Consider the following 14,807-nt stretch of genomic DNA (forward strand, 5'->3'; position numbering starts at 1 on the left):
ATGATTGTCAGGATTTTGATGGGCTTTGCTGCATGAATCTGTCTGATCATTCGGAATCTATTCACAAAAGTATTCAAAACTTGCAAAAAGGAGTACAAAAAACTGCAACTAAGTGATGGTTTTGATATATTCACAACAATAAATTGGCATTTGCTTGATCATATTGGTCGTCAGCAGTGTCCGTTACTTCCGCGTCAACATAAAACAACGCGTGATGAACTGACCGCGACCCCCATTCCCTCTTCCCCCCTGTGCCGCTCGGGAGGGGAAGGTAGTAGAGATAATGTTAAGCTTGGGAAGAGGGAGGGGTGGGGGGAGGTTATCTTGTTCTCTGTCTCATTATCCTGCTGTTTGTAGTAATAAATGAATAGTTTTCCCCAAGTCGAGTCTGTTTTGCCTGTAATGGTAACTTTAAGGATTTCTCCCCGTCCTTATCTCAAACCTTGAGCCGTTTTTCTTATATCATCTTCCCCTATTCTCTCAGATGGTGGGGGGAGCGAGAGAGAGACTGCGTAGTCTTGTCCCGATCGGGGCTGAACTACGACATGGAGAAATATGAGAGAAGGACAAAGGGCTGTAAAGAGCACTTTATTAGAGGAGCTGTTGTTCTTTCTCTGCTTTCCATCTATCCTTACTGTACTGAATCTTCTTCCCATGTTAAGAAAGCTCAGCAAATCTCAAGGATCTCTGTGACCATATCTTTCCACACTCCTGTTGTAAGACTGTGCTAACTAATCCATTTGATAGCCACCCCCTCCATCCTCCATGAGCATCTAATCAAATGAACACTGTAAACCAAGATTCACATTTCTTTCTAAATCCCATTTTCCTTTAGGGTCTTTTACTGCTTCCTTTATACACTGATACTCAAGGATTATAGAAGAGGAAGACAGTGCTATGGATCACTTGAGAGTTATCTTGTCTGTTGCAGCCTTATCTCACTTTCCTTAAGAAGCATCATGTTGACAGGTTCTTCATCCTGTTGTTTCCTACTTTACATGATAACAACCATCACCTCCAATCCATTTCAGTGCTGTAGCCGATTTACAGATCACTCTTACTGTTTTAGAAAAAAACTACAAACCATCACACTTGTGGACTATGACCATTTGCAGAGCACAACAGGAGAAAATGTGATTTGCTGGTGATCTTTAATTCTAACTACCAGATCCACAAACGGAATTGAGAGCAAAGTTCTTTTTGCAGTGCAGTTTCACACAGAAATATGACTTGCATAATAGCATTTAGTATTTACTTGTCTGTTTCTTCCTCCCCATTTTCCCGAATTTCAGGCATTTTTAAACTCCCTAGCCAGTTTCTACCAAAAACAAATACTTTATTAAAAAAAAAAAGAAAGAAAGAGGGGAGAGAAATGGAGACACAACATGACAGCTGGAAGACCGTTAAGGAAAATCTGTCAGTAAGGTAAGGAAGAGTAATCTAAAATTCTTGTCTGGCCTGAGCCAAAAGCAGAAAGCGTTCATCATTCAGACCTCTACTTGGCAAAAACTCACCAGCTAACTAGCCTAACATACAGAGTGGTGTTTAATCAGGAACCCAGACCAGCTGCAGCACATGCCCAAAGGGGATACCAAAAAAGTCATATAGGGATTTCAGGTCAATGCCCATAAGTCTGAAGGTAATCAACCTCAGTTTTGGATCATATATCAGGGCTGAAGTAAGGAATTTCATCTGATCTCTAACTCTCCCAGATTTTTCACTCAGAAATACTGGCAATTCCGGATTTACAGAAAATGGTGCAAGTTGCATCTGCTGCTGGCAGAAGCCTTCACTGCAATGGATCCCAGAGCTGACATCCCAGCAGTACACTGCTGTTTCAGCCCTACTGCAGATGGGGGTTTGCTCTGCTGTTTATACTCTAGTCACGTAGGCGGATTTTTCTTCACAATCAAATGCTAAAAGCAGTATGCCCAAACTTCAGTTATTCAAATCATTAGTGCTAGACAGCAGTGGCAGTGCCTGCAAATCAAGTTCCACCTCTTCTCACACAGAAACATTTTAAGTCAGCTTGCCAAAAAAAAGTATTAATTCCTAAAAAGCACAGAGAAAGAAAATCACTAACATATGAGACCTGTGAAAGCCATATGGGTGATTGTCCCTAAAGGAAAGGGTTTACAGATGGATCTCTCAGTTTGTGGGGAATGGGAGAAAAAAAAAATTCTCTCCAAACAACAGGCAGAGCACACCACATCCCTCTTGCTGCAAGACAAATGAAACTACAGCCTGCTGTGCACCCTTCCCACTCTGTACCCTTACAAGTGTAGAGGATACAGAGGCAAACACACAGGCTCAGTTTACACAAATACAAAAGCAACCTTAGTTACATACTAGTTACATACTCCCTCAGCTAATCTATTCATTCTGGTCTCAACTTCTGGGCGAGCAGCTATTAGGGCCTGCCCGAAAGCAGCACCACCATAAAAAGAGTAGCTTTTCTCTATTCTTCCACTCAGGCCTCTGCTACAATTGTCCTTCCAGCATATATGGAACAAACATGGCAATCAAAATATTTTCAGAGCTCAAGAATACACGCCACAAGTCTCCCAAAGATTATGTAAAAATGTTTGTAAAATGAAAGTTTAAACTGAAAATTTTATTAGTCACAGTCTGTATTCTTACACATTTATATAATTTGCTTTAATTTAGGATTTCTGCATACCTTCTGAATTAAAAGCAGCATTTTTCATTATTGAAAGTAAGCAGTGTATTCGAGCCCAATCAATTCTCTGCACAATGCTGACTCATCCTTCCTTTTGAACGTTCATTACTCTTTCCAAAATTCTTAAAGTATCCCCTGCCACGATGGAGCAGGGGAGGAATATTCTGTTCAACATCTTTGCTGGCGACATGGACAGTGGGATAGAGTGCACCCTCAGCAAGTTCATCAATGACACTAAGCTGTGTGGTGCCGTCGACATACTGAAGGGGAGAGATGCCATCCAGAGGGACCTTGACAGGCTGGAGAGGTGGGCCTGCACCAACCTCATAAAGTTCAACCAGACCAAGTGCAAGGTCCTGCACCTGGGTTGGGGCAATCCCAGGCACAAATACAGGCTGGGCGGGGAATGGATTGAGAGCAGCCCTGAAGAGAGGGACTAGGGAGTGATGGTGGATGACAAGCTCAACATGAGCAGGCAATGTGCCCTTGCGGCCCAGAAGGCCAACCGCATCCTGGGCTGCATCAAGAGGAGTGTGGCCAGCAGGTCGAGGGAGGGGATTCTGTCCCTCTGCTCTGCTCTGGTGAGACCCCACCTGGAGTACTGTGTCCAGTTCTGGAATGCCCAACATAAGAAGGACATGAACCAGTTGGAGAGGGTCCAGAGGAGGGCCACGAAGATGATCAGAGGGCTGGAGCACCTTTCCTATGAGGCCAGGCTGAGAGAGTTGGGGCTGTTCAGCCTGGAGAAGAGGAGGCTCCGGGGAGACCTTAAAGCAGTCTTCCCTCAAGGGGGCCTACAGGAAAGACAGGGAGAGACTGTTCAGTAGGGTCTGTTGTGATAGGACGAGGGGTAATGGTTTTAAAATAGAGGGAGGTAGATTTAGATTAGATATTAGGAAAAAATTTTTTACACTGAGGGTGGTAGGACACTGGAACAGGTTGCCCAGAGAGGTGGTGGATGCCCATCCCTGGAAACATCCAAGGCCAAGTTGGATGGGGCTCTGAGCAACCTGATCTCATCGGGGATGTCCCTGCTCCTTGCAGGGGGGTTGGACTAGATGACCTTTGAAGATCCCTTCCAAACCTAACCATTCTATGATTCTAAAACAAAGCATCACAGTTGTGTTGGTTTTGTTTAGAGAGGGGGGCTACGGTGGCAGCTTCTGTAAGAAGCTGCTAGAAGTTTACCCTTTGTCCAGTGGATAACGTATTTAAGAAGGGGAAAAATAGGAAAAAAAAAAAAAAAAGAAGATGTGAAGAAGCTGAAGGAGGGGCAGACAGAGGGAGGCATGAGCCTTGTGGGCCTTGTGGCCCTCACCCTCTGGCCTCCCGCTGGGCGGCTGTTTGGGCCCAACTTGGCCCAGCCCAGCTGCAAGAAGTGGAGAGGGGATGAGATGTGAAGAGAACCTGAGAGGCATCTGCCTGAGCCAATTGTGAAGAATTTCTTGTGAGAGGAAGGGCTGCAGATGCCAAGGTCAGTGAAGAAGAAGGGGGAGGAGTAATGCTGCTCCTGGCCAAGATTCCCCTGCAGCCTGTGGTGAAGACCATGGTGAGGTAGGCTGTCTCCCTGCAGCCCATGGAGGACCACAGAGGAGCAGAGATCGACCTACAGCCTGTGGAGGACCCCATGCCGGGGCAGGTGGATGCGGGAAGGAGGCTGCGGCCTGTGGAGGACCCGCACTAAGGTAGCCTGTTCCAGAGAGACTGCACCCCATGGAAAAGGACCCCACGCTAGAGCAGTTCACGAAGGACTGTAGCACATGAGAGGGACCCCACACTCAAGCAGGGGAGTAATGTAAGGAGTTCTTCCCCCAAGGAGGAAGGAGTGGCATAAAGCGACAAGTGATGAACTGACCATAACCCCCATTCCCTCTTCCCCTCCCTGTGCTACTAGGGGAAGGGAAGGAGGTAGAGATAATTGACATTAAGTTTTAGCCCATGAAGAAGGAGGGCTGGGGGGAGATTATCTTGTTCTCTTCCACATTATCCTGCATTGATTTTAATAATAAATGAATAGTTTTCCCCAAGATGAGTCTGTTTTGCCCGTAACGGTAGCTTTAAGGATTCCTCCCTGTCCTTATCTCAAACCTCGAGCCTTTTGTCTTATATTATCTCTCCCTGTTCTCTCGGAGGGTGGGGGGAATGAGAGAGAGACTGTGCAGCTTGATCCTGAGCGGGGCTAAACTACCACAACAGTTTACTGAGATAGTGTATCATTCAGCTGTTGCCTCCTTAAACTCTTTATATGCCTCAGAGGAATAAGTGCTCTTTTAGCAGCTCTCTGAAGGCTTAGCTAAAGTTTATGCTATTTTGGATGGACAACTAAATCTCTAGGTAATAAGTGCCCAGCTGCCTATTTATGTGCATAAGCTAAGGAATTTGCCAGCACTAGAACTCAAAACCCCTTTTGCTGCTTTCAAGTCTTCTGCATTGTGAACTTGCATTGGAAATATTTAATCCTTTTAACAGTTCAGTCTAGGACAAAAAGATGATTCTTTCTCTGTTGTATGTCACTATGAAAGTTTAAGGCCAGTGGACGATTAATCCACTTTTACCAGGAACAGAGCAGTGACAATCAGGTCAATTTATCACACTAAATACTGTGTTCATTAGGCAAAAATAATAAATTAACAGTTTAAGTATAGACTGGGCTACAATGGACAATAAAGGAGAATGTCAACACTTCAACAACTGGAACACTTTCTTAATAAAGCAAACTTAGTTTTCTGGAGTCATAATTAGCTAGTTGTCCAAATAAAACAATTAATTTGATATGATAATATCTTTAGTATATTTATATATTATTTTCAAATAACATTTTGTTGTGGTTTTGTTTAGTGAAGGGGGGCCTAAGGTGGTAGCTTCTGTAGGAAACTGCTAGAAGTCGCTCCCCTTTGTTCAGGGCACTCGGCCGGGCCTAGGGCGGACCTGCTGCTGGCCAAGGCTGAGCCGATTGGTAGCAGAATGTCCCGTGATAACGCCTCTGCGATAACGTATTTAAGAAGGGGAAAACAGGAAAAAAAAAGGGAGAAGAGAAGATGTGAAGAAGCTGAGCGGGGGCAGAGGCGCAGAGGGGGAGGCGCAGGCCTCATGGGCCTTGCAGGCCTCACCCTCTGGCCTCTTGCCAGGCAGCCGACTGGGCCCAACTCGGCCCAGCCTGGCTGCAAGAAGTGGAGAGGAGATGAGCTGGATGATGTGAAGAGATTCTGAGAGGCATCTGCCAGCGTGTTGTGAAGAACTTTTCTTGTGAGAGGAATGGCTGCAGACACCAAGGTCAGTTCAGAAGGAGGGGGAGGAGTAATGCGGCTCCTGGCCAAGATTCCCCTGCAGCCTGTGGTGACGACCATGGTGGAGCGGGTTGTCCCCCTGCAGCCCATGGAGGTCCACGGAGGAGCAGCGATCCACCTGGAGCCCATGAAGGACCCCACATCGGGGGAGGTGGATGCCTGAAGGCGGCTGTGGCCCATGGAGAGCCCGCTGGGACAGCCGTTCTGGAGGGACTGCACCCGTGGAAGAGATGACCCACGCCAGAGCAGTTTCAGGAAGGACTGTGGCGTAGGGGTGGGACCCCACATGGAGCAGGGGAGGAATGTGAAGAGTTCTTCCCCCGACCATGAAGCAGCGGTGTAAAACAACGTATGATGAACTGACTGCAACCCCCATTCCCTCTTCCCCCCTGTGCCGCTCGGGAGGGGGGAAGGTAGTAGAGATAATGTTAAGCCTGGGAAGAGGGAGGGGTGGAGGGAGGTTATCTTGTTCTCTGTCTCATTATCCTGCTGTTTGTAGTAATAAATGAATAGTTTTCCCCAAGTCGAGTCTGTTTTGCCCGTAACGGTAACTTTAAGGATTTTCTCCCTGTCCTTATCTCAAACCTCGAGCCGTTTTTTCTTATATCATCTCCCCCTATTCTCTCGGAGGGTGGGGGGAGTGAGAGAGAGACTGCATAGTCTGGTCCCGATCGGGGCTGAACTACGACACATTTCAAGGAGAGGTCCTCTAACTTCACTTTGAATAAGCGAGACAAGACTATTATATCCTCATCAATTAGGATAAACCATAGTAATAAGTTATTTAAATTTCCTCACAGTTGCACGCATCTGCCAACTTGCCAAAAGGTCATATTAATAAGACTCCATGCATACAATACTTGGCTGACAACATTTCATAATTTATAAAAGGCTGACTTACACAGAACGATAGATTTGTAACAAGTCAGACAAGTGAATCATTCATTGCCCATAGTCACTACTTCTCCCCATGCAACAGAGGTTACCATCTGACAGCACAGCAGCCAAGTCCTACTACAGTTTTCAGACAGGTCATTAAAATAAACTGAAAACAATTTTTTAATGAAACCAAATAGAACTGAGAATCCAGTAAAATTTTACAGGTTCTTGTGCAAACTCTCTTCAGTATTGTGAAACATGAGGAAAGTCACTAAAAGTATTAAATTTAAGTATATTCATTTTTTAAAAAATATAGAAATATTTTCACCTCAAAGTATAAATCAATTTGATAGAGCTAATTAAAAACAAATATCACAGATCATAAAAGAGCATCTTTTACATTAAGCAGTGATTTAGAATAGTAATTTAAAATTCACTAGCTATGTAGCTTCTAGAAATTATACTTTCAATAGTATCTTTGTACAGTCAGTGGTGATTTGCCTTTTAGTTACCCCAATATAATAAGGTGACTTACCATTCTTACTGACATCCAGTTCCCTGAGATTAATGAGATTTGCAATGGATGCTGGCAATGTGGTTAGATCATTGTCTGGCAAACTCAGTTTGTGCAGATACTGACAGTTAAAAAGTTGCTGTTGAAACAAAGAAAAAAAATCAATGTGACTTAGTTTTCTCTATATAGCTTTTACTTTTAATCCCTTTAAACTTCTGATCTTATGGCTTGAAGGCCAGACTATTTAAAGTCTTTGGCTACAAAAACTTTATTTATTTAACTAGTTTTATTCAAAATTGACTAAGTTTATGATGCTTAGGAAAGCAAAAAACTGCAGTCACAACAAGCTAGCAGTTATGCTTAACAGTTCCTACAAATTCCTTCCAGTATCTCAGAAATTGTGATCTGTAGTTACACATAGTCCTGCAAACATCACTAAATATTTTCCATAATAAATATGCCACGTGATACTCCAGAACTAATTCGTTTTTTCAAAAAAAAAAACAAAAACAAAAACCCAACATTTTAAGAAGTTGAATATTTCTGGAACACAGAATTTTACCTTCTCTAAAAGTTTACATTTTATTCCATTATATCTTACAATAAGTTTGGGGTTTTTTCCCCTTCCATGCTTCCTAGCTCAAGTACACCAAAATAATGATGAAAACTAGTGAAAGTATGATCTAAGGATATAGCAAACTGTATAATCTCTTCTCTGTGTGTGTGTGTATATATATATGTATTTTAATTTGTATCAAATATTATCCAAATATTACCCAAAGCTTTACAAATTGACAAAATAGGGCAAGTAAAGTTACTGAAAGAGAAGAAAAAAATCCTCAAATGATTCTCAAAGCTTACAGATAGTACAAAATAAATATCTGTAAGAAAGTAGATGAAAAGGTTCATCTGAACAATTTATGATGAAATATTATTTTCCCAGCAATTCTTGATAAGATCTTTCATAAATACCTGGGCTTAGTGTTCTTTTCCTATGAAGTTCCAAGAAAAGATCAGACAAAACCAGGAAGTCTTCTATTATTAAAAAAAAATTATCCTAATCAATGTCCTAGCAGTGGGTTTAGTTCAACTGAAATTTCTTGGGTCTTTCTCATTTACAAGGCTATTATTTCAACCACAAACCACTGACCAAGCCCCATTTATGTAATGTTTGCATATACCACATCAGAACAAAAGCAGACAAATTATCAAGATGTACAGCTCAAGGAATGAGCTTTAACTTGCCTACTGGTGTTTCCAGTTCCTCATAAATGTGCACCTGTTATAAGTAGTTGATATCATTAAGGCTCTAAAGAGTTAAAGCTACCTTAGAATATTATATGGGAATGAGAGCTTTGATGAGCTAGAATATATCCTTAAAACTCATCCCTGAAAACAATAATGTGGACTCCTGGAATCATCAGAAATTTCCCTGATTAGTCAGGTGAAAACAAATGTAGCACAAGGAATTGCAAGATCCCTAAAGGAAAAGAGAGGAAAAGAGAGGGGGGAAGGGGAGTTTTGTAGGGTGTTGACTTTGTAGTTGTTCTTTTTTTTTTGTTTTTGTTTTTTAATGTTTGCATATTCAGTGATTAAGTAGATCATCATTACTGGTAGTAAACACAAGAAGTCATATAATTTGCCACTGTTGTATAATTTGATTATATGACAGCAGTATATAATTTGATCACTACAGTACAGTCTTTCTTCCTCTTTTAAGATTAATAAAAGGAATTTTTTAGAGAATTATCAGATTGGTAGATGTTTGCTTATTTATGATTTGGGAAATAAATTAGAAATTTAATGCAAGAAGAGTTGAGAAGATTTAATTTTTTGCTAAGAAAGGTATTGTATTCTGGTTTCTAAGCATTCAATTTTATTCTTTAATGAAGAATGAGAGACAAGAATGAAGTTCTGAAATCATCTGAAAAAATCTCAAAGGCTGATACAAAGTCTTTAGAAGCAAGCTACTAAAATCTAAATTATCTAAGTCTAGAGTAAAGAAACATCTGCTTGGGAAGAGACAAGAATAAAATAGTGGAAGTTCTAAACTGTAACAGACTGACAAAATGTCTAGTTTTAACTAATATGTTATTAGTTCTATTCAACGTACAAATACAGATTTGCATTGATGGCTTCACAGGAGCATTTAAGGGTACAGTTTCAAAAGCACTCAGCTGGATTAAGTCAGCTTCACTAGAATCCAGGGCTTCTGATAAAGCAATTTCAGGATAGTAACCTGACAGTATTTCCTTATAAGTTTCATTTACCTTTCAAAAAATCCAAAACAGCAAAATCTGCAGTGGTTATAGGAAATTTTCCAAAAATCTAACAAAGCATTCTACAGTCATCCTACATGACAGTGAAGATTTGCACACAATTTTAACAAAAGAATTTTAAATATTAAGTCTTCAATCTAACTATTAAGTCTTTAATTTCATCAAGGTAGGACCTAGTAATGGAAACAATTCTATTGTAATGATCACTTTGTACTTCCCAAAAGTCTCACTGGCACAAATTTTCATATTTTTTCTCTAGTATACTGTTAATTCAGTGTGCAATTTGTCCTCAGATTTCAGAACAAACAAAAAATATCAATTTCTATAATAAAGATGTAATCAAAGTGGCATTTCAGCTCTCTAGTTTTTGAACTTAAATAATTTGAGATACTTCAGAAAGTCTCTTCAGTCATATACCAAAGAAAGCAGAACTTCAAGTTAATAGATACTTTGGACTGTAGTTGTCTTTTGTGGGCACAGAGATCTGAAAAAGACATTAATCTTACTTCTTCTAATCTTCATGTGGTATCAGAGATACAAAATAATGCAGCAATTTGCTAAATACAGTTAGTCAATTTGAGCAGACATTGTCAAAGAAATAAATTAGCCTGACTCTTCTGCTAGGTACCTCTCTTGGGCTGGATCAGTTGTTTAAGCAGTTTCATCCCAATTCAGTACAGCAAACTAGTCAAGCTGGAACACATAAACATTCCTTCTACCAGGGTTGCTTCTTCTGGGACCAACATTTACTTAAAAGTATTTGGCAAATTACAGCCTAAAAGTTGAACCACAAAGCTAGACACTATCATCTTCAACAGTGCTGATGAAGTAACAGAATCAATAAATGTAACTAAAAGGAAAACCACCCAGCATACCTTTGGAAGCTCTTCGATTTGATTAGCATCTAAATAAAGCTCTTCCAAGGTCTTTTCAAAAGTAAAAATCTCCTTAGGCACCTGTTCCAGGCTGCAGTGAGAATAATCAAGAGTAGTGACTGTTTCCTCCTCTCCACGCAGACAGCGGCATGGCACCAGTCGCACAAACAAATTCCGCTTTGTTGTCATTTTCAGGCACTGTAAACCATAAATTGGTCGATTTAAAAACCAACTTTAGAAATACTTATGTGGGCAGCTTCTCAAACTTCCCCTATCTGCTAAATACTTAAAAAAGAAAGAACTGTATACATACCTGCATATACGTGCATATGTGTATACACATGTATGAGAGAAAGAGAGGGGAGAGAGATAATTTATTTATTTTCTTTTAAACACAACAGATCTGTAGTGGTATTAAGCGTGGTTAAAAGACCTACCGAGCCCAGAGGATGAAGTAAAAATTTAGCCTGTAAACTGGTCAGCCAACACATCCCTACACTGCAGAAAAGAAGAACATTTTGAAGCAGTAGTTCTGAAGTGGCAATTGTGTTTTTACAATACTTTTACAAAGGTTACTGGGACGACATTTTTGCTTCATATAATAAAATCCACCCTCTACAAAGCATTAAAATTTAGCTATAGGAAATCTAAATTATTTTTGTAATAAATAAGATTAACTTAACATATCTTAATTTAAAATTCCTCATTTAAAGACAGAATACAACACAAAGAACCAGCATGGTTTCTACCAACTCTCCTATCAACAGTTTAAAAGGAAAGGTTTCCAAGTGCACAAAGAAGTTCCTTAAATTTCTGCAATTTAGTTAAGTTAGGAAAACGTCAACACATCTTGCTGTGCACACTGGAACTAATGAAACTTCACCATGCTATGGAAATGTATCTTCCTCTAAACTCAGTCATTGCTACAACATTCCTCTCTACTGCCCATAGCTTGTATAATATCGCTCCTGTTGTGGTTTAGCCCTAGTCACCACACAGTTTCTCGCTCATCCTCTCCCTCCCCAATGGGTTTGCCTTTGCCCAGGGGAAGAATAACCCACACTGTCTTCCCCAACATATTCCTCACATGCACCACGAGGACCTTATCCCCATCCACGGTATGTAAAAGGACTGATTGGGCAGGGCCAGCTCGATTGGTGGATCCCTGAGTGTTGACTAACCAGGTGGCTTTTGCTAAATGTGTATCCCAGTTTTGAAGGTTCCACCACCCATTGCTCACAGTGTAGATTTCTGCAGTCCATCATACCATTCAATTTTTCCAGAGGCTGGTGCATGATAGGGGATGTGATATACCCACTCAATGCCATGCTCTTTGGCCCAGGTGTCTATGAGACTGTTTCGGAAATGAGTCCCATTGTCTGACTCTATTCTTTCTGGAGTGCCATGTCGCCAGAGAACTTGCTTCTCAAGGCCCAGGAGAGCGTTTCGGACAGTGGCATGGAGTACAGGATATGTCTCTAGCCATCCAGTGGTTGCTTCCACCATTGTAAGCACATGGCGCTTGCCTTGGTGAGTTTGTGGGAGTGTGATGTAAACAATCTGACAGGACTCTCCATATTTATATTTCAACCATCATCCTCCATACCAAAGAGGCTTTACCCGCTTGGCCTGCTTAATTGCACTGCATGTTTCACATTCATGGATAACCTGTGCAATAGTGTCCATGGTCAAGTCCATCCCTCGATCACGAGGCCATTTGTATGTCATTCTCTTCCTTGATGGCCTGAGGTGTCATGGGCCCATCAAGCTAAAAATAATTCACCCTTATGCTGCCAGTCCAGATTCATCTGAGGCACTTGCTGGTTGTTTTGATGTTCTTCCGTGGCTTGACTCTTGGGTACGTGGGCATCTACATGACGTACTTTTACAACCAGATTCTCTAACCAGGCAGCAATATCTTGCCACAGTGTGGCAGCCCAGATGGGCTTGCCTCTGCGCTGCCAGTTGCTCTGCTTCCATTGCTTTAACCACCCCCATAGAACATTTGCCACCATCCATGAGTTGGTGTAGAGATAAAGCACAGGCCATTTCTCCCTTTCAGCAATATCTAAAGCCAGCTGGATGGCCTTCACCTCCACAAACTGACTTGATTCACCTCGGCCTTCAGCAGATTCTGCAACTTGTCGTGTAGGACTCCACACAGCAGCTTTCCACTTTCGATGTTTTCCTACAATAAGACAAGACCTGTCAGTGAACAGGGCATATTGCCTCTCATTGTCTGGTAGATTATTATACAGTGGGGCCTCTTCAGCATGCATCACCTCTTCCTCTGGTGGCATTCCAAATTCTTTGACTTCTGGCCAGTCTGTGATCACTTCCAAAATCCCTGGGTGACTGGGGTTTCCTATTTGATCCCACTGTGTGATCACTGCGACCCATTTACTCCATGTAGCATCAGTTGCATGATGCACAGAGGGGACCCTCCCTTTGAACATCCAGCCCAGCACTGGCAGTCAGGGTGCCAGGAGGAGCTGTGCTTCTGTACCAACCACTTTCGAAGCAGCTCAAACTCCTCCATATGCTGCTGATATTTCTTTTTCAGTTATATATAATAGTATAGCTAGTTATGGCAGCCACAGTATTCTTAAATAGTTGTTTAAACTTAATCAAGATCAAGATCTGAGATAGCTGCAAGAGACCTGACAACGTGAACACAGTGGTAGGGGTATCCCAAGGGTATTCAAAATTCTCAAAAGCTGTTGAAATTAGCTTGGCTAAGTGGGGGAAGCTGTAAACAGATGTTCACCCCGTGGCCTGGCTTCCCAGACCAAAACAAAAGGAATAATTCCAAACAGCGCCCACAAGATGGCTTCTGAAATACTCGGGTGGAGCTGCCGTTTCGCTCTGCATGCTGCCTACCGCCATTGAACACAAGTACGGAACTGGTCCTGTTAGCAGTGATCTCACCAAACCAGCCAGTGCCACATAGCACAGCAGAGCAATACCTTTAATCCCAGAATCGATAAGCCGTGCATAAACACCAACAAACAGCATATACAGCAAGTAGGGCGCTACCCAATACAGCTCTAAGAACAGCTCCGAGAGCAAATAAAACAACATTGTGGCCAGCGATGACCAAACCAACGTAATGAATGCTTGTAACAAATCTGTTTTCAACACACTGTGTTCAAACCTGTCCTTATCTCAACCCTTCGGGACTGACCAGGGGCTCGAACCTTGGATCCTCACATTACAGTTTGATGATCTCCCGACTGATCCAGTGAGGCCCCTTCGAGCCCCACGTTGGGCACCAAAAAGACTGTGGTGGTTTAGCCCTCAACACCACACAGTTTCTCACTCACCCTCCCCCTCCCCAGCGGGATGGGAGAGAGAAATGGGAAGAAAGGAGAACTCATAGGTTGAGATGAAGACAGTTTACTAGAAGAGCAAAGGAAAACTACAATAATAACAGAATATAAGAATACTAAAATATACAAAATGAACAATGCACAATTTCTCACCACACAATGTCCCAATGACCAATACAGCCCGTCCCAAGCAGCAATCATGGAAATGAAACCGAGCAGCAAGCAAAAGAAGCGAGAGTGAACCAGCAAAGTAGGGAGCGATGTCAGCAAGCGAGAGAGACACGGTATGGGGCCCTGCAAGGCAGCAACAGGACTACGAGTGGGGCTGCACGTACACAGGAAGGGTGGTCCGCAACAATTCGCGCGCTTGCTGATGCAACGCCTCGTGCTAGGCGCGGATAGGTACATGGGCGTAGGGGGCGGGTGCGTTCGCATACGTAGCGGGTGTACGGGCTTGCGTAGCAGGCGTATGGGTATATATTGTGACGTGACGCAGCAGTAAATTGAGAGCTGACTCCACAGCATCCGTGTCTGTGTCTCTCTCCCTGAGATGGGATCCCGGTAGGGTAGGTCGGTCAGGGTGGGTCGGTTCGTTGTCGCGCGGCGACAAGTGCTGACCCCAACGTGATCGGACGGATCGGGTTTTTCAGTGCACCAAGGCAAGCAGGGCTCGGGGTAATCCAGACCTCATCATGTCGATGGCATCCGTCAAGGAAACAGTAAGGGTTCTGAAGGTACTGGCTACAGAGGTGGACGAGGAGGTCTCCTCTAGCAGTACAGAGGATCTCATCCAATGGATGAAGCCTTTGCAGGTGATGGATCTGGAGAAGGTAGTAGCGGGGGGGGGGGGAGCTGTTAGCTTCTGCCGCTCTTCTAGGAGATATGGTTTCACCAAACACAATGTATTGGACTATTGGACTTCATTCAGAGTAACTGGGTGAAATGGAATGGCTGGTAATACACA

The 14,807-nt window shown here is 42.7% G+C and overlaps 1 protein-coding gene across 5 annotated transcripts in view; it reads right to left on the reverse strand.

The window, feature by feature from the left end:
- The window catches only part of LOC147596778 (erbin-like), a 115,516-nt gene extending 104,813 nt beyond the window's left edge, over positions 1-10,703 (reverse strand). For all 5 annotated transcript variants that reach the window (XM_086769514.1, XM_086769516.1, XM_086769515.1 and 2 more), the window contains exons 1-2: positions 10,515-10,703; positions 7,382-7,499 (exon numbers count right to left, since the gene is read on the reverse strand). In XM_086769514.1, the coding sequence (XP_086625640.1) occupies positions 7,382-7,499; positions 10,515-10,703 (307 nt within the window). The remainder of the gene's footprint in view (positions 1-7,381; positions 7,500-10,514) is intronic.
- Between the last annotated feature and the right edge of the window lie 4,104 nt (positions 10,704-14,807).

This window comes from Chlamydotis macqueenii, chromosome W, assembly GCF_036417535.1.
Source record: "Chlamydotis macqueenii isolate bChlMac1 chromosome W, bChlMac1.mat, whole genome shotgun sequence".
Lineage (NCBI taxonomy): Eukaryota > Metazoa > Chordata > Aves > Otidiformes > Otididae > Chlamydotis > Chlamydotis macqueenii.